The sequence below is a fragment of the Stegostoma tigrinum genome, chromosome 5 (genome assembly GCF_030684315.1).
Source record: "Stegostoma tigrinum isolate sSteTig4 chromosome 5, sSteTig4.hap1, whole genome shotgun sequence".
In the NCBI taxonomy this organism is placed as follows: Eukaryota; Metazoa; Chordata; class Chondrichthyes; order Orectolobiformes; family Stegostomatidae; genus Stegostoma; species Stegostoma tigrinum.
In genome coordinates, this window is record NC_081358.1 from 6,540,210 (window position 1) to 6,562,860 (window position 22,651).

Sequence of the window (22,651 nt, forward strand, 5' to 3'; positions counted from 1 at the left end):
CTATGCATTGAAATAATACATCTCTCTCTTTTCAAAATGCACTGCTTTGATATATGAATTTAAGTAATCCCTTATTAGTTTAGACATAAAATTTAAAGCTGACTGATAGCTTGTTTTTGTTTTACCAACTAACATGAATAATTACATCAGTTATGTGGTGATATGTTTTTCTTCTTCTAAGCTAAAATGGAAAACTGCAGTCAGCCTTCAACCTGCTAGGAGTTTTCCTTCAGCTGTACATTATGATTATGTCCATTATGTTTCTGCTGTTTCAACCACTTTACATGTCAATCATCCACAGATTTCAGAGCTTCCTACTGTTCCTGCTCTATTTGGCTTGCTACATTTAAAAAAAATTGCTCATGGGATCTGGGGATTTCTGACTGAATCAACATTTGTTGTCCTGGCAAGCTGGCTCCTTGAATCACTGCAACCATTGTGGCATGGGTTCCAGACAATGAAAGTATGGTAATAAAGTTGCAAGTCAGCATGGTATGTGTCTTAAAGGGGAACTTGGAGATGGTAGTGTTACCATGTATCTGCTATCCCTATCCTTCCAAATGAGTGGTTTTGGATTTGCAAGTGCTGTTGAGGGATCCTTTGAGTTTCTGCTGTGCGTCTTGTTGAAAGTACATATTACCACTACTGAATATTAGTCAACAGAGTGAATGTTGAAAATGGTACTTGGTGTAAATGGGCTTCTTTGACCCGGAAAGTACTGAAGCTCATGAGTGTTGTCGGACCTGCACCCATCTAGGCAAGTGAAGAGTATTCCATCACACTCCTGATTTTGCCTTGTAGCTGGTGGTAAAATGTTGGAAAGATGAGAGGTGAGTTACTCACTGCACGATTCCTAGCCTGTAACATGCAGTTGTAAACAATATTTGTTCTGTTAGTTAGGCTTAGTATACCTGTAGCACACCTGTAGGATGTGAGGGATTTAGCAGTGCCATTGACTTTCAGGAGCAATGCTGGCATTCTGTCACGTCAAAGGTGGTCATTTCTCACTAATTGTGTGGTGCAAATATTACTTGCCTCCTATTAGCCTGGATGTTGTGTCCAGGTTTTGCTCCATATGGATGGGGACTGCTTCAATATTTCAGGAGTCACAAATTGTGCTGAACATTGTTAATCATCAGCAAATATGTCCACTTCTGACCTTTAGAATTGAAGGAATGTTATTGATGAAGTATTTGAAGATAGTTGGCCAAAGATCTCCTGCAGAGATACCTTGGAGTTGAGATGATTGATCGCCAACAACCACAACCATCTTCCTTTGAATTTGCTGTGGTTCCCCTCCAGATTTTCCAGTAACGCATCTGGATCCTGTGGAATCCTGCATGCGGTGCACTGAGTGGAAATTGCCCAAGAAATTGAAGATTCTGATGAACGATTCTCCAGCATCTGAAATCCTCTAGAAAATGTTCCTTGACATCAGACAATTGGCTGAGTTTGGCTTCCGTCAAGATAATAAGTTGCTCAAAAAATGTTAAAAGCAATTTTCAATTGCCCAACTCCTGGGTAACTATTAACCTGACCTTCGTGCCCCGCCAAGCACTAACCCACCCCTTCCAACCACACTTCCTAACATTGCTGTCTTCCTGTCTCCCAGCAACTAATGCCCCTCCCACCACAACCTTGGCCTGAAATGTGACAGCCCTGTCACTTACCCTGCTCTCTCTATCTGGGCCCACGGACCCTCCAGTGGCCTTGATGTTCACTACGTTCCTTGCTACTGACCCCAACACACGCACAAACTTCCTCACCCCAATCTACCCCAAGATCTCCGTCACTTAGCTGCCACCATAACCCCGTACTTGCCTTCCACACTCCCTTTTCATCGCAGCTGTCAAGGTGTCAGGTTGTTTTGTTGAATATTTAAATCCCAGAACACCGCACTGACAGCTAGCTGAGAAAAGAGCCATGGTTTGACTTCTTTTGACTCTCCTAGCTACATTCCACATTTCTAAAGGAGCCAAGTTCCAAATTCTCAGCTAGAAATGCAGAGTTAACTGTTAACGTGAAAAGAATGAGTCAAGTGGCAGATTGCCTTTGATTGCTCCCCACACTCATCTGGACTCATGGACTTCATTTTGCAGAGCATTACATTTCACACTTTCTTTCCTAAACACTTGAGCACTTCATACCGATTATTACTGATCTCCTACAAATCATTCTCTGACCGTGATGTTCTGTTAAATTGCATCTGAAGTTTCCACAGTTGCTGCCTGAACTTAGGTAGCATTTTCATTCCTTTCCATTTGAGTGTGTGCTGCTGAAGTTTTGATTCAAGGTTAAGGAACTCCTCTTTACCTCCCTCTGTTTGCAGTTTCTTGTCCATATAATCCTTTTCAGCATGCCACATGATGCCCTGCTCTGCTTTCAGTCTTTCGTGGTCAACTGTGCTCTCATTCTCATGTTTCTTTATGAAATAATGTAGGTTTGTATCAATCATTTTTTCTCTGCCTGAACTTTCTAAATGAGCTCTTTTCCTGTTTCTGTCAAGAACTCTGCATGTCTCTTAATATTGGCCTTGAGAATTTCAATGTCTGACTGTAGTCCAATTAGTTTGGCTTTATATGTTAGCTCTCACAGTGCTAGACTTTATCCACTCCTTTGACTCTGATTCTGGCAATCATTTTCTTAGTGCTGTTCATTACGTGCACTGCATATCTTCAACCTTCGTTGAAACCACCTGCATCTTGTGGTTTACTGAGGTCAGGTGCGGCTCTTCACAATAATTCGACCCAAAGACAACAGGACCATCTGTTTCTGAGATACAGAAGATGCAGTTACTGTCTTTTTCTCTGATTTGAGTCATTCTAGCTGTCAGATGTGCTTTTCAATATCGACAGTATTTATTTCTTGTTTAGAATATGACATCATCGGTTTGAGGATATGAACATTGTACATCAGAAAGAAGGAAGCTAATGTTAGATAATACAACTTGCCTCCTGGCCAAGACAAAGTTTGAAGTGTGACGAAAGAATGAGAAGAGAGGAAAGTTTGGGAGAAACTGAATTGGCAGGCGTGAGGAGCTTGTATAAAGATTTGAGCAGTGGAAGGGCCAAAGTAATGCTTCGCAGAAGCAGAATTAAATATGTCATTTTATGTTTGGAGTTTAATTAGAACTCAAACAGGAATCAAAGACAAATTTGGAATCAAATTTGTTGAACACAAATGACAAACTAGGTGGTTGGAGTTCATGTAAAAGGAACAAAGTTCAAAGTAAGGTGTCAATCTCTGATTTGCTGTAATGTGTTCAGGACTTAAAATTAGACTAGCAGACTCATTATAGACACAGTTCTGAGCTTGAAAAATAATATTAGCCTACATGTGAACATTGACTGAAGTCAGATGTATGAAGGAAGAAAAGTGATTGAGCCACATATGTTTTGTTTTTGAGGACTGCTAAGGCAGGAGAGGAAGGAAAATGTATTTCTTGAAACAACCTCACTGCAGACAGTAGAGTGGGAGTGAAATCGCACAAAGACATTTCCACAGCAATAAGCAGTGTTGGAGAATATCATTCATAACATTATATCATTGAGGCCAGTCTAACTAATCTGGCCAGGGTGTGGAGAGAGAGGCATAAGGGTAAAGAGCTGTGGATGCTCGGCTAGCAATACAGTGGGGAAAACTTTTTTTTAAATGCAATGATGGATATTAGTGAAAATGGAGAAAATCAATGTTTTCTAAAAGAGATATGTTTCCAAGTACACTTCAACTGATCAAAAGGTGGAAAACAGTTTTTTGGCATAAAATACAAAAATCTAATATACTGCCATTTGTCTTAGAATAATCATCAAAATTCAAACTAAACTGTCACGTTAAATTTCCCAGGTATATAGTAAGATGTTCTCTCTCACTTGTGAGAAGGAACTGAGATGTTGTTTGACAAAGACCAGCACGCCTGTGTTTCTTGCCATTGGATTCCCGTGTTTATACCAAATCTAGTTAAATCATACCTTGCAAATGTAGGCATTTTGTCTCTGCATAGATTCATTCTCCACCTTTTATAAGATAGCATTATTCAGTATTACCACTTTTATCTGGTCAAATTGTTCATAACATCTTAAAGTGAGAATGCTGTGAATTTATTCTTTTCTCATATTTTATTCATAAAAACACCAATTTATAAAGAAGATCATTTGATAGTTTTTTTTCCTCTCATTCAGTATGGTGTAGTCGTATGCTGCCTCACAGCGCCAGGGACGTGGGCTCAGTCGCTTGAGGGTGGGATTGCGTGGAGTTTGCATATTCTCCCTGTGTCTACATAGGTTTCCTCCCACAGTCCCAAGGTGTGCAGGTTAGGTGGATTCGCCATTGCTGAATTGTCTCATCGTGTCTGGGGCAGTGGATTAGCCATGGGAAATGTGGGGGTTGGGAGTCTTTTTAGAGGGTCGGTGTGGACTCGATGAGCCGAATGGCCTGCTTCCGCACTGAAGGGATTCTGTGATTCAGTCATGGTCACACAACATCTATTAGTTATAGGTAATATCTGTAGGTTTCTTAACTTATGTATCTTAAGAATTCCTTTTTTCATGGAAGAAAGCGATTTCGAGTAGGTGCTAGTCTGTTCAACTTACCATTTAATTAACTATATGTGATACCCTCTTTTTTTTTTCTAGACCTGTTTAACCTTAAGGTGAACTGCTTTTTAAAAAAAATGATACCTTACAGCTGAGACAGTGGGAAGAGAGGATCTCTGTTATTACTTGTACACACTGAATCATTATCTTTTCAGTGTAATATTTTAAATATGTCTCAACTCTACCTATTTTGCTGCATTGTTCACAATTGTATCAATACTGCATTTTGTTTACATGCTAACCCTACTCCATGCCACCTACATCCCCAGAGGGAATAGAAAGTAAAATGCTGGAAACATAAAGCAAGTCACGCAAGGGCAGTGGTTCATTGAGGTGTGTCTGTGCCCTAATTCCTGTGACTTTTATGTGTGCAATTACACTCAAAACATAAGTGTCAATACTTCAGTTGTTGTGTACACACTGCGTAAACGTAGGATGAAAAGAACCGAGTTTCCCTGGAGGGTGTCAAATGCTACTGTCCGTACAGACTAGGCAGCAACGCTACACAAATTTAGTGTCCAGGTAAACAGTTTACATGCAGAGATACTCAAAAAGAAAAGGCCATTAGGAAGCACTTTGGGCCATTTTTGGGTGCCTTGGCTTTTCTCTCCTCAAAGCTCAGTGCCTGTTCAGAGACAGTAAGAACTGCTGATGCTGGACTCGGAAATAAAACCGTGTGGAGCTGGAGAAACACAGCGGAGCAGGCACTCAGAGGTAGGAAGAACTGCCAATGCTGGAGTCAGATTTCTGAAGAAGGGTCGAGACCTGAAACGTCAGCTTTCCTGCACCTAAGATGCTGCTTGGCCTGCTGTGTTCATCCAGCTCCACATCTTGTTATCTCAGATTCTCCAGCATCTGCAATTCCTATTATCTCTGCTCCCCTGATGCTGTCTGGCCTGCTGCGGTCCTCCAGCTCCACACTGTGTTATCAGTGCCTCTTCAGATCTTCCTTGAAACTTGCCTCTTTGACCAAACCTTTTCTCGCTTCATAATCTTTCCTTACGTGACTCGGTGTCATATCTAATTCCATAACACTCCTGTGAAGCTACTTCAGACTTTTCACCAAGCTAAAAGTGAAATAAATGCAAGTAGCATAATGGAATGAATAAAACTTTCTTCCCTTAATTGAGTGGATTTTTCTTTCTTAGTTATGGCATAGACTTTCCTAAAAGTTTCTGGGAGAAGGAAGAATTTTGTGATTTTTAACAGAAATAATTGACAATAACAAACCCCAGTTCACTCCACTTGTTTTTATTTACCAACACATTGAGCAGTTTATTGGTGCTTTTGTGGCTATGTTCTTGAGCAGGAATAGAAAGTGAAACTAGTTACTGAAGTTGCCAGATTTTGTTTCTCCCAGATTAAATGCTTCAATTACAAGGACCCAGCTACGTAAGGGAGCGATGTTAATTATTTGTATTTTGAAATCAAGTTACGCTGTGGTTTTGTTGTTGTTAAGACTGGGTTTTCAGTTTTGTTTTCCTGGCAGTGACGTGGCTGCAAGAGTTTTGTTGAAACCTAACTGAGGCTGTGGCTGAGAAACTCTCTCTCTCTCTCTCTCTCTCTCTCTCTCTCTCTCTCTCTCTCTCTCTCTCTCGTATACACACACACACACACACACACACACACACAAGTGGAGGAGAGTTACTAAGACAGTGTGTGTGACAGAGACAGGAGGAGAGGCATAGCCAGAGACAGGAAGAGAAATGTAGAGAGATAGAGACAGGAGGAGAGGCAGAGAGAGAGACAGAGGCACGGAAACACAGAGAGAGTGACAGGAAGGGAGAGACAGAGGCATAGAGAGAGAGAGAGAGACTCTACTTCACAGAGCCTTTGACCACGAAGTATTCAGCAGCCCCTAGAGTTCTCATTATTAGTTGTCAGGGGAGCTCAATCTTTTGCAAAATGCTGCTCCTCCAGTTGGAGAAGGACACTCATTCCTGTTGAAGCAACCTCCACCTTCTATAACATTGCTGCCCTGGTGAGTTGTTGATTTCCTGTGATTCTTTGTTTTGCTATCCTGGGGCAACATTTTCAAATCTGTGTGTCCATTCACAACAATGGGAACTTGCTGAGGGCTAAGTGGAGTTAATTGCCCTCCCTAGTGATTATCAGGAAATTGAGAGCTTGTGCTAACTGTTTAATGTTCCACTTATTTGAACCATGAAAACCTGTGCAGCTGCTGACCTTACTTTTCAAACGTTTTTAGTTCTTAATATAGAAAGATATCAACATTATTTGATTAGGGATTTGTCTAATAGTGAACCAGCACTGCTTAAAAACAACACTTTCAAATCTCCAGGTTCAGAAAAATCAAACTGGACAAATCAACACATTAATAAAAGAGGCAAAAAGGATCACAACCCTTTGGAACGCAGATGGCATATGATTTTAAGGTAACTAATTTTCAGTTTTTTTTCATTGTGTAAATATTTCTGCAATGTTTCTCTCAAGAACATTTGCAGGTTCTTAAATCTGATGTGATGCCCTGTCTCCAAAGAATGTAAACAGCAGAGAGAAAACATATAAGAGGAATAAGAGAATGATCAAAGAAAGAGTAGGGCCGATCAGGGATAGCATAGGGAACTTGTGTGTGGAGCCTGAGGAGGTAGGGGAAGCCCTAAATGAGTTTTTTGCTTCTGTCTTTACGAAAGAAACGAACTTTGTAGTGAATGAAACCTTTGAAGAGCAGGTGTGCATGCTGGAATGGATAGAGATTAGAGGAAGCTGATGTGCTGAAAATTTTGTCAAACATTAAGATTGACAAGTCGCCAGGCCCGGACCAGATTTGTCCTCTGCTGCTTTGGGAAGTGAGAAATGCAATTGCTTCGCCATTTGCGAAGATCTTTGCATCCTCGCTCTCCACTGGAGTCGTACCTGAGGACTGGAGAGAGGCAAATGTAATTCCTCTCTTCAAGAAAGGAAATAGGGAAATCCCCGGCAATTATAGACCAGTAAGTCTCATGTCTGTCGTCTGCAAGGTGTTAGGATTCTGAGGGATAAGATTTATGACCATCTGGAAGAGCATGGCTTGATCAAATACAGTCAACACGGCTTTGTGAGGGGTAGGTCATGCCTTACAAACCTTATCGAGTTTTTTGAGGATGTGACTAGAAAAGTTGATGAGGGTCGAGCTGTGGATGTGGTGTATATGGACTTCAGTAAGGCATTTGATAAGGTTCCCCATGGTAGGCTCATTCAGAAGGTCAGGAGGAATGGGATACAGGGGAACTTAGCTGCTTGGATACAGAATTGGCTGGCCAACAGAAGACAGCGAGTGGTAGTAGAAGGAAAATATTCTGCCTGGAAGTCAGTGGTGAGTGGGGTTCCACAGGGCTCTGTCCTTGGGCCTCTACTGTTTGTAATTTTTATTAATGACTTGGACGAGGGAATTGAAGGATGGGTCAGCAAGTTTGCAGACGACACAAAGGTCGGAGGTGTCGTTGACAGTGTAGAGGGCTGTTGTAGGCTGCAGCGGGACATTGACAGGATGCAGAGATGGGCTGAGAGGTGGCAGATGGAGTTCAACCTGGATAAATGCGAGGTGATGCATTTTGGAAGGTCGAATTTGAAAGCTGAGTACAGGATTAAGGATAGGATTCTTGGCAGCGTGGAGGAACAGAGGGATCTTGGTGTGCAGATACATAGATCCCTTAAAATGGCCACCCAAGTGGACAGGGTTGTTAAGAAAGCATATGGTGTTTTGGCTTCCATTAACAGGGGGATTGAGTTTAAGAGTCGTGAGATCTTGTTGCAGCTCTATAAAACTTTGGTTATACCGCACTTGGAATACTGCGTCCAGTTCTGGTCGCCCTATTATAGGAAAGATGTGGATGCTTTGGAGAGGGTTCAGAGGAGGTTTACCAGGATGCTGCCTGGACTGGAGGCTTATCTTATGAAGAGAGGTTGACTGAGCTCGGTCTCTTTTCATTGGAGAAAAGGAGGAGGAGAGGGGACCTAATTGAGGTATACAAGATAATGAGAGGCATAGATAGAGTTGATAGCCAGAGACTATTTCCCAGGGCAGAAATGGCTAGCACGAGGGGTCATAGTTTTAAGCTGGTTGGTGGAAAGTATAGAGGGGATGTCAGAGGCAGGTTCTTTACGCAGAGAGTTGTGAGAGCATGGAATGCATTGCCAGCAGCAGTTGTGGAAGCAAGGTCATTGGGGTCATTTAAGAGACTGCTGGACATGTATATGGTAACAGAAATTTGAGGGTGCATACATGAGGATCAATGGTCGGCACAACATTGTGGGCTGAAGGGCCTGTTCTGTGCTGTACTGTTCTATGTTCTATGTTCTATATATGGTGTCGAACTGGATGAACAGAGTCTGAAGAAGGGTCTCGGTCCGAAATGTCAGCCTTCCTGCTCTTCTGATGCTGCTTGGCCAGCTGTGTTCACCTAGCTCTACACCTTGTTGTCTCAGATTCTTCAGCATCTGCAGTTCATACTATCTCAGGAAACATACAGGCAGATTGATCTTTGCTAATGAAGTTTTTTTGGAGCCCTTTGTGTGCAAATTCAGTAATGCAGTGAGAATCAAGAAGTTGTGACTGAGATGCTAAGCTTTTAGTTCAAACAATTGCCTGAGAATTAAAATCATAGAATCCCTACAGTGTGGAAACAGGCCATTCAGCTCAACAAGTCCACACTGCCCCTCCAAAGAGCACCCCACCCAGACCTGTTATCCTGCCCCTGATTTCCCATGTCTAACCTACCTAACCTAAACATCCCCGGGCACTATGAGCAATTGAACATGTCAATCCACCTAACCTGCACATCTTTGGACTGTGGGCGGAAACCGGATGAAACCCACGCAGACACGGGGAGAATGTGCAAGCTGTTAGATTGGAGACCAGTTACTAGTGGTGTACCGCAAGGCTCGGTGTTGGGTCCACTGCTGTTTGTCATTTTTATAAATGACCTGGATGAGGGCGTAGAAGGATGGGTTAGTAAATTTGCAGACGACACTAAGGTCAGTGTAGTTGTGGATATTGACAAAGGATGCTGTAGTTTGCAGAGAGACATAGATAAGCTGCAGAGCAGGGCTGAGAGGTGGCAAATGGAGTTTAATGTGGACAAGTGTGAGGTGATGCACTTTGGTAGGAGTAACCGGAATGCAAAGTACTGGGCTAATGGTAAGATTCTTAGTAGTGTAGATGAGCAGAGAGATCTCGGTATCCACGTACACAGATCCTTGAAAGTTGCCACCCAGGTTGACAGGGCTGTTAAGAAGGCATACAGTGTTTTAGCTTTTATTAATAGAGGGATCGAGTTCCAGAACCAAGAGGTTACGCTGCAGCTGTACAAAAGTCTGGTGCGGCTGCACTTAGAGTATTGTGTACAGTTCTGGTCACCACATTATAAGAAGGATGTGGACGCTTTGGAAAGGGTGCAGAGGAGATTTACTAGGATGTTGCCTGGTATGGAGGGAAGGTCTTACGAGGAAAGGCTGAGGGACTTGAGGCTGTTTTCGTTAGAGAGAAAAAGGTTGAGAGGTGACTGAATTGAGACATATAAAATAATCAGAGGGTTAGATAGGGTGGATAGGGAGAGCCTTTTTCCTAGGATGGTGACGGCGAGCACGAGGGGGCATAGCTTTAAATTGAGGGGTGAAAGATATAGGACAGATGTCAGAGGTAGTTTCTTTACTCAGAGTAGTAAGGGAATGGAACGCTTTGCCTGCAACGGTAGTAAATTCGCCAACTTTAGGTACATTTAAGTCATCATTGGACAAGCATATGGACATACATGGAATAGTGTAGGTTAGATGGGCTTGAGATCGGTATGACAGGTCGGCACAACATCGAGGGCTGAAGGGCCTGTACTGTGCTGTAATGTTCTATGTTCTATGTTAAGGAGACTAGCATGATTGAACAGAGCGAGAAATACAAAGTTACAGCTGCGAGGAAGGTGTACAAAATGCAGTCTCAGACCCCAAGATGTCAGCAGCAAGCTCAATGTGACAACCAACTGGCTGGAACAGTCAACAGAGAGATCTGCAGTGCAGCGACCAAAGAAGGGTGTCAAATTGGACCCCTCTGGAAGGTGCTCTCCTCGGCTTGATATGAATGTTCAAGCCGTCAGGTGATTCATTAACGTTAGATTCATCAGCTGCTCTCACAAGAGAATGCAGAATGTCACCCATGTACAGCACAACGGCATCAATGCTCTCAACACCAAACGCAACATCATCATCATCATCAAACCAGCAGACAAAGGAGGAGCCATTGTCATGCTGAATAGAATGGACTATTGTCAAGAAGTGCTCCGACAACATAACAACCAGGAATGCTACCTGCCAATCCGTCCAAACAACACACCCTTCAACTTAACAGACTGATCAAAACCTTTTGATCCAGACCTTCAGAGTATCCCACGCCATCTCATCCAACATACTTCTCACATAGGAGTCTTCTGCTGCCTTTCAAAGATACACATGGCCAACACGCCTGGACATCCCATCCTGTCAGGCAGTGGGACCCTGTATGAGAACCTCTGGCTATGTCAAGGGCATTTTGAAACCTATTGTACAAAGAGACCCCAGCTTCTGTTGCAACGCTCCAGACTTCTTACAGAAACTCCACACGCATGGACCAGTTGAAACAAGAACATTTCTCATCACGATCGATGCATTGGCACTCCAGGTCAGCTTTCCTGCTCCTCTGATGCTGCTTGGCCTGCTGTGTTCATCCAGCTCAACACCTTGTTATCTCACATTCTCCAGCATATGCAGTTCCTACTATCTCCCTTGAACCTCTAACTGGCCCAAAACTTCTCTGTATATTGTTCTTTTCTGTTCCATCCCTCTCCCAACTGCAACACTCCTCCTGCTCACTTCTCCCCCCCCCCCGTGCTTCCGTCATCCAACCCTGCTACTCACTGTCTCACTTGCTGTCTCCTGCATTTTACCCTCTCCTGATCCTTGGCTGTATTCATTTTGTCACCCACCTTCATAAACCAGAGTGAAGCAAGCAGGGATCGGAAGGTCGATGGCAATTGGTAACGAGGGGATAGGATGTAGAGAGGAGGCCAAGAGGAGGAAGTGATGAGTGGATGGGTTGTAAGAGGGAAGTGATGAGGGGTTGGAGAAGGGTGATGACCAGGAAGTGAGTGAGAACAAGGGGCTTAGGAGAGGGTATCAGAGATAGTGGGAACTGCAAATGCTGGAGAATTCCAAGATAACAAAATGTGAGGCTGGATGAACACAGCAGGCCCAGCAACATCTCAGGAGCACAAAAGCTGACGTTTCGGGCCTAGACCCTTCATCAGAGAGGGGGATGGGGAGAGGGAACTGGGATAAATAGGGAGAGAGGGGGAGGCGGACCGAAGATGGAGAGTAAAAAAGATAGGTGGAGAGGAGAGTATAGGTGGGGAGGTAGGGAGGGGATAGGTCAGTCCAGGGAAGACGGACAGGTCAAGGAGGTGGGATGAGGTTAGTAGGTAGGAGATGGAGGTGCGGCTTGGGGTGGGAGGAAGGGATGGGTGAGAGGAAGAACAGGTTAGGGAGGCAGAGACAGGCTGGGCTGGTTTTGGGATGCAGTGGGTGGGGGGGAAGAGCTGGGCTGGTTGTGTGGTGCAGTGGGGGGAGGGGACGAACTGGGCTGGTTTAGGGATGCGGTGGGGGAAGGGGAGATTTTGAAACTGGTGAAGCCCACATTGATACCATTAGGCTGCAGGGTTATGTCCATCATGGGCCTCCTGCAGTGCCACAATGATGCCACCCGAAGGTTGCAGGAACAGCAACTCATATTCCGCCTGTGAACCCTGCAGCCCAATGGTATCAATGTGGACTTCACCAGTTTCAAAATCTCCCCTTCCCCAACCACATCCCTAAACCAGCTCAGTTCATCCCCTCCCCCCACTGCACCACACAACCAGCCCAGCTCTTCCCCTCCACCCACTGCATCCCAAAACCAGTCCAACCTGTCTCTGCCTCCCTAACCTGTTCTTCCTCTCACCCATCCGTTCCTCCCACCCCAAGCCGCACCCCCATCTACCTACTAACCCCATCCCACCTCCTTGACCTGTCCGTCTTCCCTGGACTGTCCTATCCCCTCCCTCTCTCCCCACCTATACCCTCTCCACCTATCTTCTTTTCTCTCCATCTTCGGTCCGCCCCCCCCCCCCCCTCCCTATTTATTCCAGAACTCTCACCCCATCCCCCTCTCTGATGAAGGGTCTAGGCCCGAAACGTCAGCTTTTGTGCTCCTGAGATGCTGCTTGGCCTGCTGTGTTCATCCAGCCTCACATTTTATTAGCTTAGGAGAGAGTGATGAGGGGGAAGAAACAAGGGATCAAGGGGGGAGTAACAAGGCATTTGAGGAGAGGGACAATGGAGTCAAAGGAGTAATGAGCAAGGGGATGAGGGACATTCAGTGAAAGCAAATGAGAGAGGATAAGGAGAGGACAAGGAGTTCAAGGGCTTCAGGAGAACTGATACACAGAACAGGAATGTGTTTAAATAAACAGACTGACCTTGCACAGTTACAGTGCAAGAGAGTAAAATGTGAGGCTGGATGAACACAGCAGGCCAAGCAGCATCTCAGGAGCACAAAAGCTGACGTTTCGGGCCTGGACCCTTCATCAGAGAGGGGGATGGGGGGAGGGAACTGGAATAAATAGGGAGAGAGGGGGAGGCGGACCGAAGATTTGCACAGTTACAGTGCAATCCTGGCTCGTGTCACAACCACATTAAAATAAAAACGCTGGTAGCACTATTTGTCAAGTCCTATTGTTTACAAACTGTGTAAAAGCAAAATATGCCATTAAAATGTGACTTAAATAGGGAATACTTGTACTGCCCCTGGAATTCTGGTGAAATGTGAAGCATATTACATCATGACGGTTCACATTATAACATGAAAAACAGAAATGCACACCAATACATGATTTTTAATATAGCATATAGACGATCACTTAAACTGTTGAAAAACATCTTGCCACTTTGTCTGCCCACACTTTGCTTGTACTTGGAAGAAAATTGTGTAAGTTGATGCTGTTAGTCTTTTTTTGATTTTTACTTTCTGTAGGTCTTAAATAATGGATGAACATAATATCCTCTAGTAACATAATTTCTTTTTGTGGGCTACATTGAGTAGATATAAATATATTGTAAGTCATCATGATTGGGGGAAGTGAGTATTCTAACATATGTTCCTCTCAGGATTATATTAATGAAAGAGGGAGTTGTAAAACAGCAACAGACTGAGCACTGTTCAAAGGGCTCTCACTAAAATCAGTGGCAGCTCAGTTCTTGATTATCTTTGTCCTTGACTTATCACATTATATGGAAAGTTTTGCAGCTGGTATTATTTAGACTATACTCTGTGGTGTCTTGGCACAGTTATAGGGTTTATAAGATTATTGTACAAGAAATCTCCAGGTTGCAAAAATGTTCTGCTCCCAAGTCCGTTTACAAGTCGATTTGTACAAAAGTCGGAACAGGAAATATGAAAGAAGCCAGATAAACAGCTCGTCATTTTCCATTTGGGAACCCTACAGCCTTCCAGACTTGATATCGAGTTCACCAATTTTAGGGCTTGACCACCTTTCTCCATGCTTTCGCTCACCTCCCACACACCTGGCCTTTTCATTACATGGGCTGCTACCACACACTACCCATTGTAAGCCTTTAATTATCCCCATTAGCAGCTATTCATTTGCCCAGACTGACCTTTTTAACCACTCCTTTGTCTGTCCATCTGTGTTTCTCTCTCTGTTTGGGCTCTATCTCCATTTTATCATCTAATCTTGCTCTCCCCACCCCATCCTCTGTATAAAAACCATCACTTCCCTCGCTGCCATCGGTTGTGAAGAAGGGTCACTGGACCTGAAACATTAGCTCTGATTTCTCTTCAGAAATGATGCCAGACATGCTGAGATTTTTCAACAATTTCTGCTTTTGCTGCAGCTTTTAAGCATCTGCAGTCCTTGTGAAATTTGTGTACCATGAATGTTCCAGTCATGTAAAACCTTGTCCTTAATGCATTTATTTGATCGTATGTGTCTCCTGTTCCCACCCAAACCAGCTCCAGCGTCCTTCTCCAAACAGAAGTGCAGGAATTCTCAGTCTTGAAATTTTATCGTAATGGATGTTTTAGAGTCATGTAGGATAGAAACAGGCCCTGCAGCCCACTATGTCTATGTGACCAACAATCACCAAGCTACAGTAATCCCATTTATATGCATTTGGTCCATAATCTACGATGCCCTGCCATTTGAAACACTCGTTCAGATACTGCTTAAATGTTGTAAGAGAACCAGTCTCCTCCATCCTCTCAAGCATATTTATATTTTTACCATCCTACAGGTAAAACAATTTTCTCAGATCTACTCTAAAACTGCTTACTCCTCATCTCGAACCTATGTCTTCTGGTCTTGGACATGTTAGCCATGGGGAAAAGGTTCTCATAATTTACTCTATCTCCCTCACAGTTTTGTATACCTCAGTCAGCCTCTCCCCAACTCCACCCCAATCTCCACGGGAGATCAAACCCAATCTATCCAGCCTGTCCTGATAGCTGAGACTTATTCTCCCATCCTGGTGAATCTCCTCTGCACCCACTTTAATTGCGATCTTGCCCTTTCCAATAGTGTGGCAAACAGAACTTCACACAGTATTCCATCTTTGACTTAACCAATGTTTTATAAACTTGTAACAAAATTTCCAAAACTTCTTTGTTCCCATATCCTACACCTCAACAAATGAAGGCAAACATCTCATCCTAATCTTTCTTCCTTCACTAAAATAAAACAAAGAACTGTAGACACTAGAGATCCGAAACAGAAATTACAGGCAAAACTCAGCAAGTCTGGCAACATCTGTGAGAAGGCGGCAGAATTAATGTTTCGAGTCCAGTGACTCTTCTTCAGAACATAACAATCCTAAGATCCAAACCTTTAGATTACCTCTTTAAAATTTAAAATAATGCATCAATACCTTATACTTTTTGTGAGTAAGTAAAATAACTCTCCATGTGATAGCCAAACTCCTTTGTTGATTTTGTGGCAGCCTTGATTCAAAGATAGTGTTCTTGCCTTTAAGTACAAAGGTTGAGAATTCAAATGTCAACCTTGAAACCTGAGAGAGGTTGCTCATGTCCTTCTGTTGTCTGAGCAAGATCTGATCTCTCTGCGACCATTCAAAGAAGATCTTAAGCTGGCCTGGGTGAAACCTGTTCCCAGCAAACAACACCACCAAAACATTATCCGTCACTAATCTTGATATATTTGTGGGACCTTGCTCTATGTAAGTTGACTGCTACATTTGCCCACCTATCATAATGGCTAGCCTTCAAAAGAAACTCATTGTGAAGTGCCTTTCCTGAAGAGGCAAGGTGTTTTGCAAGTTGAAATTTGTTATCTTCTCACCATCTGTGGTTTGCATTACCTGTGTTTTTCACAGAAAGTAACTGATTTCCACTAAACAAAGCATCTCTTTTCACAGAGGCTGAAAGGCTTAAGGAACATACAACATAAGAAAATACAGCAGCTGGCATTTTTTCTGGACCTTCAGCTGTATACACAGCCCTGCTAATTTTTGAGAATTCTGTCAGTTGCATTTTCAGCTGTGTAATTCATATTCAGGAACCTATTAGAACCACTGTATGTCTTGGGTATTATTAAACCCTTGTAAAGTATCCAACACCTTTGTTGTAATAGTCAAGGAGATTGATGTGCGACAGTTGCAAAGTTTAAGTATATTTATTTTCTGTTAGAGCATGGAGCAGTATAACATGATTGCACATCAACTGAAAACTATTGGAAATGAAGCATTTAAACAGCGGCGTTATCGTATTGCAATCCAGAAATATGATGAAGCTTTGAGCATTCTGCGTGATTTGCAGCCAACTGGAAGGTAAAATTTTTATTTTGAGTTTGTAAGTGTTCCAAGGGATGTCTGCAGTTAAGCCATTCCCAAGTGTATTTTCTCTAAAGTTCTACGAAAGTTTAGAGGAGAGGCCATATAAAACAGATCCAGTACTGTGATTTCTATTCTTAAGAAGGGTCACTCGACCAGAAATGTTAACTCTGGTTTCTGTCTACAGAGACTGCTAGACCTGCTGAGCTTTTCCAACAATTTCTATTTTTGTCTATGATTTCTATGTTGGGTTAAGTCTGTCTTTAGATGTGAGATAGGCATTGGAACATGCATTTAAGACCATAAAACATAGGAGCAGAAGTCGGTCATTCAGCCCATCGATTCTACTCTGCCATTGAATGACCTCGTGGCTAAACTGATAACCCTCAATTCAGTTTTCGTGTTTTTTTTCCCATAAGGCTTGACCCTGTCTCAGCCTTGAATACCCTCAATGACCCAGCCCCTCTAGTCCTCTAGAGCAGAGAATTCACTGCCTTCTGACTGAAGGAATTAGTCTTCATCTCTGTCTTAAATGAGAATCCCCTTGTTCTGAAATTACACCCTCTAGTCCCAGATATTCCCCTGAGGGGAATCAACCTCTCTGCATCTGCCCTGTCAAGCCCCCTACAAATCTTGTATGCTTCAATAAGATGCCTCTCATTCTTCTAAATTCCAGTGACTATGTCCTCATCCTACCTAATGTTTCATCATAAGACAGTCCCTCTGTACTCTATATTAGCCTAATGAACCTTCTCTGAACTGCCTGCCATACCTGTAAATCTTTGCTGAGATGAGGGTCCCAGTTCTGTTCTCCGTATTCTAGCTGAGGCCTCAGCTAGAGTCTTTTTTAGATTTATCAAAATCTCCTTATTTTTATATTCTGCTCCCTTTGAAATAAAGGCCAACAACCCATTTCCCTTCTGTATTACCACTGAACTTAGGTGCCTTTGTGGTTCATGTTAAAGGACTCCCAAATCCTTCTGTGCTGTAGGTTTCTGCAGTCTTTCTCCATTTTAAATAATATTCAGCACTTCTTCCAGCTAAAGTGTATAATATCACATTTTCCCACATTTTATTCCGTCTGTCAGTTTTTTTTCCCACTCGAGTAATCTGTCGATATCCGTCTGCAGATTTTTGCATCATCCTAATCACTTGCCTTCCCACCTAAATTTGTGTCAATCGCAAATCTGGCTATTCTACATTCATTTCCCTCATTGGAGTCATTAATGTATATTATGTTCGGGTGGGGGGGGCATAGCTTTAAATTGAGGGGTGAAAGATATAGGACAGATGTCAGAGGTAGTTCCCTTACTCAGAGAGTAGTAAGGGATTAGAACACTTTGCCTGCAACGGTAGTAGATTCGCCAACTTTAGGTACATTTAAGTCGTCTTTGGATAAGCATATGGACGTACATGGAATAGTGTAGGTTAGATGGGCTTGAGATCGGTATGACAGGTCGGCACAACATCGAGGGCCGAAGGGCCTGTACTGTGCTGTGATGTTCTATATAAGTAACTGTGACCCCAGCACTGATCCCTGTGGCACTCCAATAGTTACAGATTGCCATTCTGAAAACGATCCCCCTACTCTAACAAATCATCTTCTATTTGTTGCCAGTTCTCTATCCATGCAGATTTGCTGCCTGCAAAACCATTGGCCCTTATCTTATTAAGTAGCCTAACCTGTGGTAACTTATCAGAAGCCTCCTAAAAATACAAACATATTACATCCACTGCTTCCTTTTCATCAATCCTATTTGTTACCCCCTCAAAGAATTCGAGTAAATTTTTCAGGCATAATTCCCCCTGGATGAAGCCATGCTGACTTTTCTGATCATAATTCTGTATTTCTAAATGCAATACTGTTGCACCTTTATAATAGACTCCAACTTTTTCCCTATAACAGGCCTGTAGTTACCTGATAATAAAATGTGAGGCTGGATGAACACAGCAGGCCAAGCAGCATCTCAGGAGCACAAAAGCTGACGTTTCGGGCCTAGACCCTTCATCAGAGAGGGGGATGGGGAGAGGGAACTGGAATAAATAGGGAGAGAGGGGGAGGCGGACCGAAGATGGAGAGTAAAGAAGATAGGTGGAGAGAGTATAGGTGGGGAGGTAGGGAGGGGATAGGTCAGTCCAGGGAAGACGGACAGGTCCCCTCCCTACCTCCCCACCTATACTCTCTCCACCTATCTTCTTTACTCTCCATCTTCGGTCCGCCTCCCCCTCTCACCCTATTTATTCCAGTTCCCTCTCCCCATCCCCCTCTCTGATGAAGGGTCTAGGCCCGAAACGTCAGCTTTTGTGCTCCTGAGATGCTGCTTGGCCTGCTGTGTTCATCCAGCCTCACATTTTATTATCTTAGAATTCTCCAGCATCTGCAGTTCCCATTATCTCTGTAGTTACCTGCATATTTTTTCTCCTCATCTTATTTTTTTAGATAAAAGCGTTTCATTGGCAGTTTTCCAATCCCCTGGGACTCTTGCAGATTCTAAGAATTCCTGGAAGATTCCTGGAAAGCATCCATTATATCTGTCGTTACTTCATTTAATATCCGAAGGTGCATCCCATCAAGTATAGGAGTCTTAACAGTCTATAGCCCCATTTGTTTTCCAAGTACTTTTTCTCTAGTGATAATTAATATTTTTATTTCCTTTCCTCCCATTTTCCCCTTGATTACTTGGTAACTTTGGAATGCCGTTACTGTCTTATATTGTGAGAGCTGCTGGAATGTATTTATTCAACTCCTGTGCTACTTCCTGGTTCCATTATTCTCGCCTGCATTTTTTTCTGGATTTGTTACTTTTGAATGTATCCTGTTTATCTTTTTTCCTCCTCCATTCTCTCAGAATTTGATCTTTATGGTGCACCACTGTAGCCGCACAGATATTCCTGGATGTGGTAGTAGGCTTATAGATTTCAACATGTTGCATAGCTTTTCAAGAATGTGAACATGAGCATTTGGGTGAAATTTGATTTAAGTGTTTATTAACCCCTATTAAAATGAAGCATATCTTAGTCATATGAAAATTTGCATAGAATCTCAAACACCACTCCAGAAAGACACGCAACAGTTATCGCTGCAGCACGTGACAGATACTGTTTCAGCATCTTTAATTAAGACTGGTCTTTTGTCAATTGTCAATGTTTCATTTTAATTACTTATTCCCACGGTGTATATTCATCCAAATGTGCTTGCTTTGTCTCGCATTCTCTTAACTCTCTTTTTATACAGTACAGCAAACCTTTTTTAACCAGCATGTAATGGTGTTAGGCACAAATACACTACCTGTAATCCAAAATTACCAGGTAATCAAGGGGCAAAGGGAGGAGAGGAAATAACTGGGAAAACTATCACTAGAGGAAAAGTATTAGGAAAACTTTATGGGACAAGAATGTACCAGGTGAACAAATATTTTAGTTGATTAAACGGTCCACATAATTAATGTAAAAACATATAGTAAGTAATAGAAACGTAATGAAAAGGCTATACTCATCACTATTTTAGTTACAGCATAAATCACTTAAATAATGATTTAAATGAAACCAGCAGAGAGCCTTCTCACTCTCTCACTCCACTGACTACTCAGACACCAAAACCTTGACTAGACGGTTCCATTTTCTGGACATCTGTTATCTGTTTACCTAATGCCCCTCACAAAAGCTAGGTTGGCACCTTTTGCCTTGTCTTACATTGAAGACAGCCTGGTGGGATGGATCATCTCTCGTTACATCTGCCACCTCCAGTATAATATACATTAGTATAGTATAATATAGTACAGTACAGGAGTTGGGATGTGATGTTGAGGTTGTACAGGACATTGGTGAGGCCTCTTCTGGAATACTGTGTCGAGTCCCGGTCGCCCAGTTATTGGAAAGATATTATCAAGCTGGAGAGCGTTCAGAAGAGATTCACCTATGGCAGGTTTGATTTATGAGGAAAGGTTGGACAGACTGTGACTTTATTCACTGGAACATAGGTTGAGAGGTGACCTGATTAGAAGTTTAGAAAATAATGAGCTATAGGTAGATTTGATGATATTTGCCTTTTCCCTAAATTGCGGAATTTCAAGACTGGGGGGCACATTTTTAAGGTGAGAGGAGAGAGATTTTAGAAAAGACTCGAGAGGCAATTTTTTTTTCAGAAAGTAGAGATGAAGGAAGGTTTATAGAGTCATGGAATCATGCAGGAAGGAAACAGACCCTTCGGTCCAACCAGTTCATGTCAAACGTAATCCCAAACTAAACTAGTGCCACCTGCCTGCTCCTGGCCCATATCCCTCCCATCCTTACCTATTGAGATATCTATCCAAATATCTTTTAAACATTGTGATTGTGCCCACATCCACCACTTCATCAGGAAGTTCATTCCACACGTTTTTTATTTCAGAGAGTAGTTCACGTGTGGAATGAGCTTCCTGATGAAGTGGTGGATGTGGGTACAATTACAACGTTTAAAAGACATTTGGATAGATATATCAATAGATAAGGATGGGAGGGATATGGGCCAGGAGCAGGCAGGTGGCACTAGTTTAGTTTGGGATTATGTTTGACATGAGCTGGTTGGACCGAAGGGTCTGTTTCCTTCCTGCATGATTCTATGACTCTATAAACCTTCCTTCATCTACACTTTCTGAAAGCTTTATGAAAGTTCCGTTCCCTTGGCGACACTCTGATCTGCTCCTCAGTTACTGGTCATTTTTGGTCCACTGCCTTCCTTTCCCACAGCATCTGTCCATTCAATCTGAGATGTAACATATGTGCTTTTAACTCCTCCCTCCTCACTTTTCAAGGCCCAAACACCATTCCTGAGTGAAACAATGATTTACTTGAACTTTGTTCAATTTAGTTTGTATTCACAGCTAACAGTGCAGTCTGTTGTATTTAGGGAGATGAAATGTAATTTCAGTGATAAAACCGCTGCACAGAAGTCAAGCTGCAAGGATAACCCTATACTTGCTGTTGCCTGTTATTTTAGATTTCCACCTTGGTCTCAAACTGAACCTTCTGACTTCTGCCTATTGCATTGAACCAAGAATGTTCAACGTAGACATAAACAGCATTGTCTTTCTGTTTGGAACTTTACAGCTTTCCAAACTGGAGTTGAAAAATTTCAGACCACAAATTCTGCTCAATTTTCTTTGGAGATTTGTGTTTTACTTTACTTATTTCTTCTTTCTTCCATGTTAGGACTTGCTTTCCCTACACGTTTTGTTTCCTGCCATGCCCTTCTACCCCTCCCTTAGTCCTTACACCACCATCCCCTCTGTCATTTGATGAGAAACATTTTTTACATAGATTTTTGAGGCTGAGGAATGCTGCACTGGAATTGGGATTGCAGTAAAAAGACTTCATATATTTAAGAATTGATAAGTAAACTGTTTAAAGCAAACAGAAAGATACAGATATGATAGGACTGGATGCATCTGTGGAGAGAAAATAGTGTTAAGAATCATTGACTTGAAATGTTAAGGTCTCAAAACATTAATTGTTTTCTCTATCCACTGCCATACCTGCTGAGTTTCTCCAGCAATTTCTGTTTCTTTTTGGTTCAGATCTCCTGCATACACGGTTTACTCTTTTGTGGCATTTTTCTCTTGGAGAGAATGAATATCAATGCAGGTTAGCAAAAAGCTGAAAGAACTACAGGCACTCTTCTGAAGAGCCTTGACCCAAAACATTAACCGTGACTTCTCTCCACACTTGCTGCCAGACCTGCAGGATTGTTCCAGGAATTTCAGTTTTTGTTTTGTTTCAATATGGTCTAGTTGTATGCAAAAATCTCTTCGCATACTGTAATTTCAAATTAATTAAACACTAAAGCTATGAGGCAAACTTAACGAAGAACGTCTGTTTTTTAGGGAATTGGCTGTGCTGTACTGCAACAGATCAAATGCCCTTTATAACCTGGAAATGTGGCAATATGCTTTTGATTCTGCACAATATGCTATTGCTGTCGACAGAACTTATATCAAGGTAATTGTGTATACTTCACTGTCTCATTACATTGATCATTGTGAGTTACGCATGCATTGAATTGTCAAGTATGCAGGGTGCCTGTACCATACTCAAGTTTGTTAATGTGGGTTGCATGATTCTCTGTGTTTCTGATAACCTGATAATACTGTTGAATGTATGAAAACTTTTTCAGAGCCTTCATAGAAGTGCAATGAAACAAAAACAGAAGCTCTGTG

The 22,651-nt window shown here is 42.5% G+C and overlaps 1 protein-coding gene across 3 annotated transcripts in view; it reads left to right on the top strand.

Moving 5' to 3' along the window:
• LOC125451825 (TPR and ankyrin repeat-containing protein 1-like) overlaps positions 1-22,651 on the top strand; it is a 93,365-nt gene that overhangs the window by 2,924 nt on the left and 67,790 nt on the right. For 2 of the 3 annotated variants that reach the window (XM_048529451.2, XM_048529453.2), the window contains exons 2-4: positions 6,895-6,988; positions 16,315-16,454; positions 22,319-22,433. In XM_048529451.2, coding sequence (XP_048385408.2) covers positions 6,971-6,988; positions 16,315-16,454; positions 22,319-22,433 — 273 coding nt within the window. In that variant the 5' untranslated portion in view covers positions 6,895-6,970. Of the gene's footprint in view, positions 1-6,182; positions 6,574-6,894; positions 6,989-16,314; positions 16,455-22,318; positions 22,434-22,651 lie in introns of those variants that run through there. The other variant, XM_048529452.2, reaches the window with a different exon arrangement.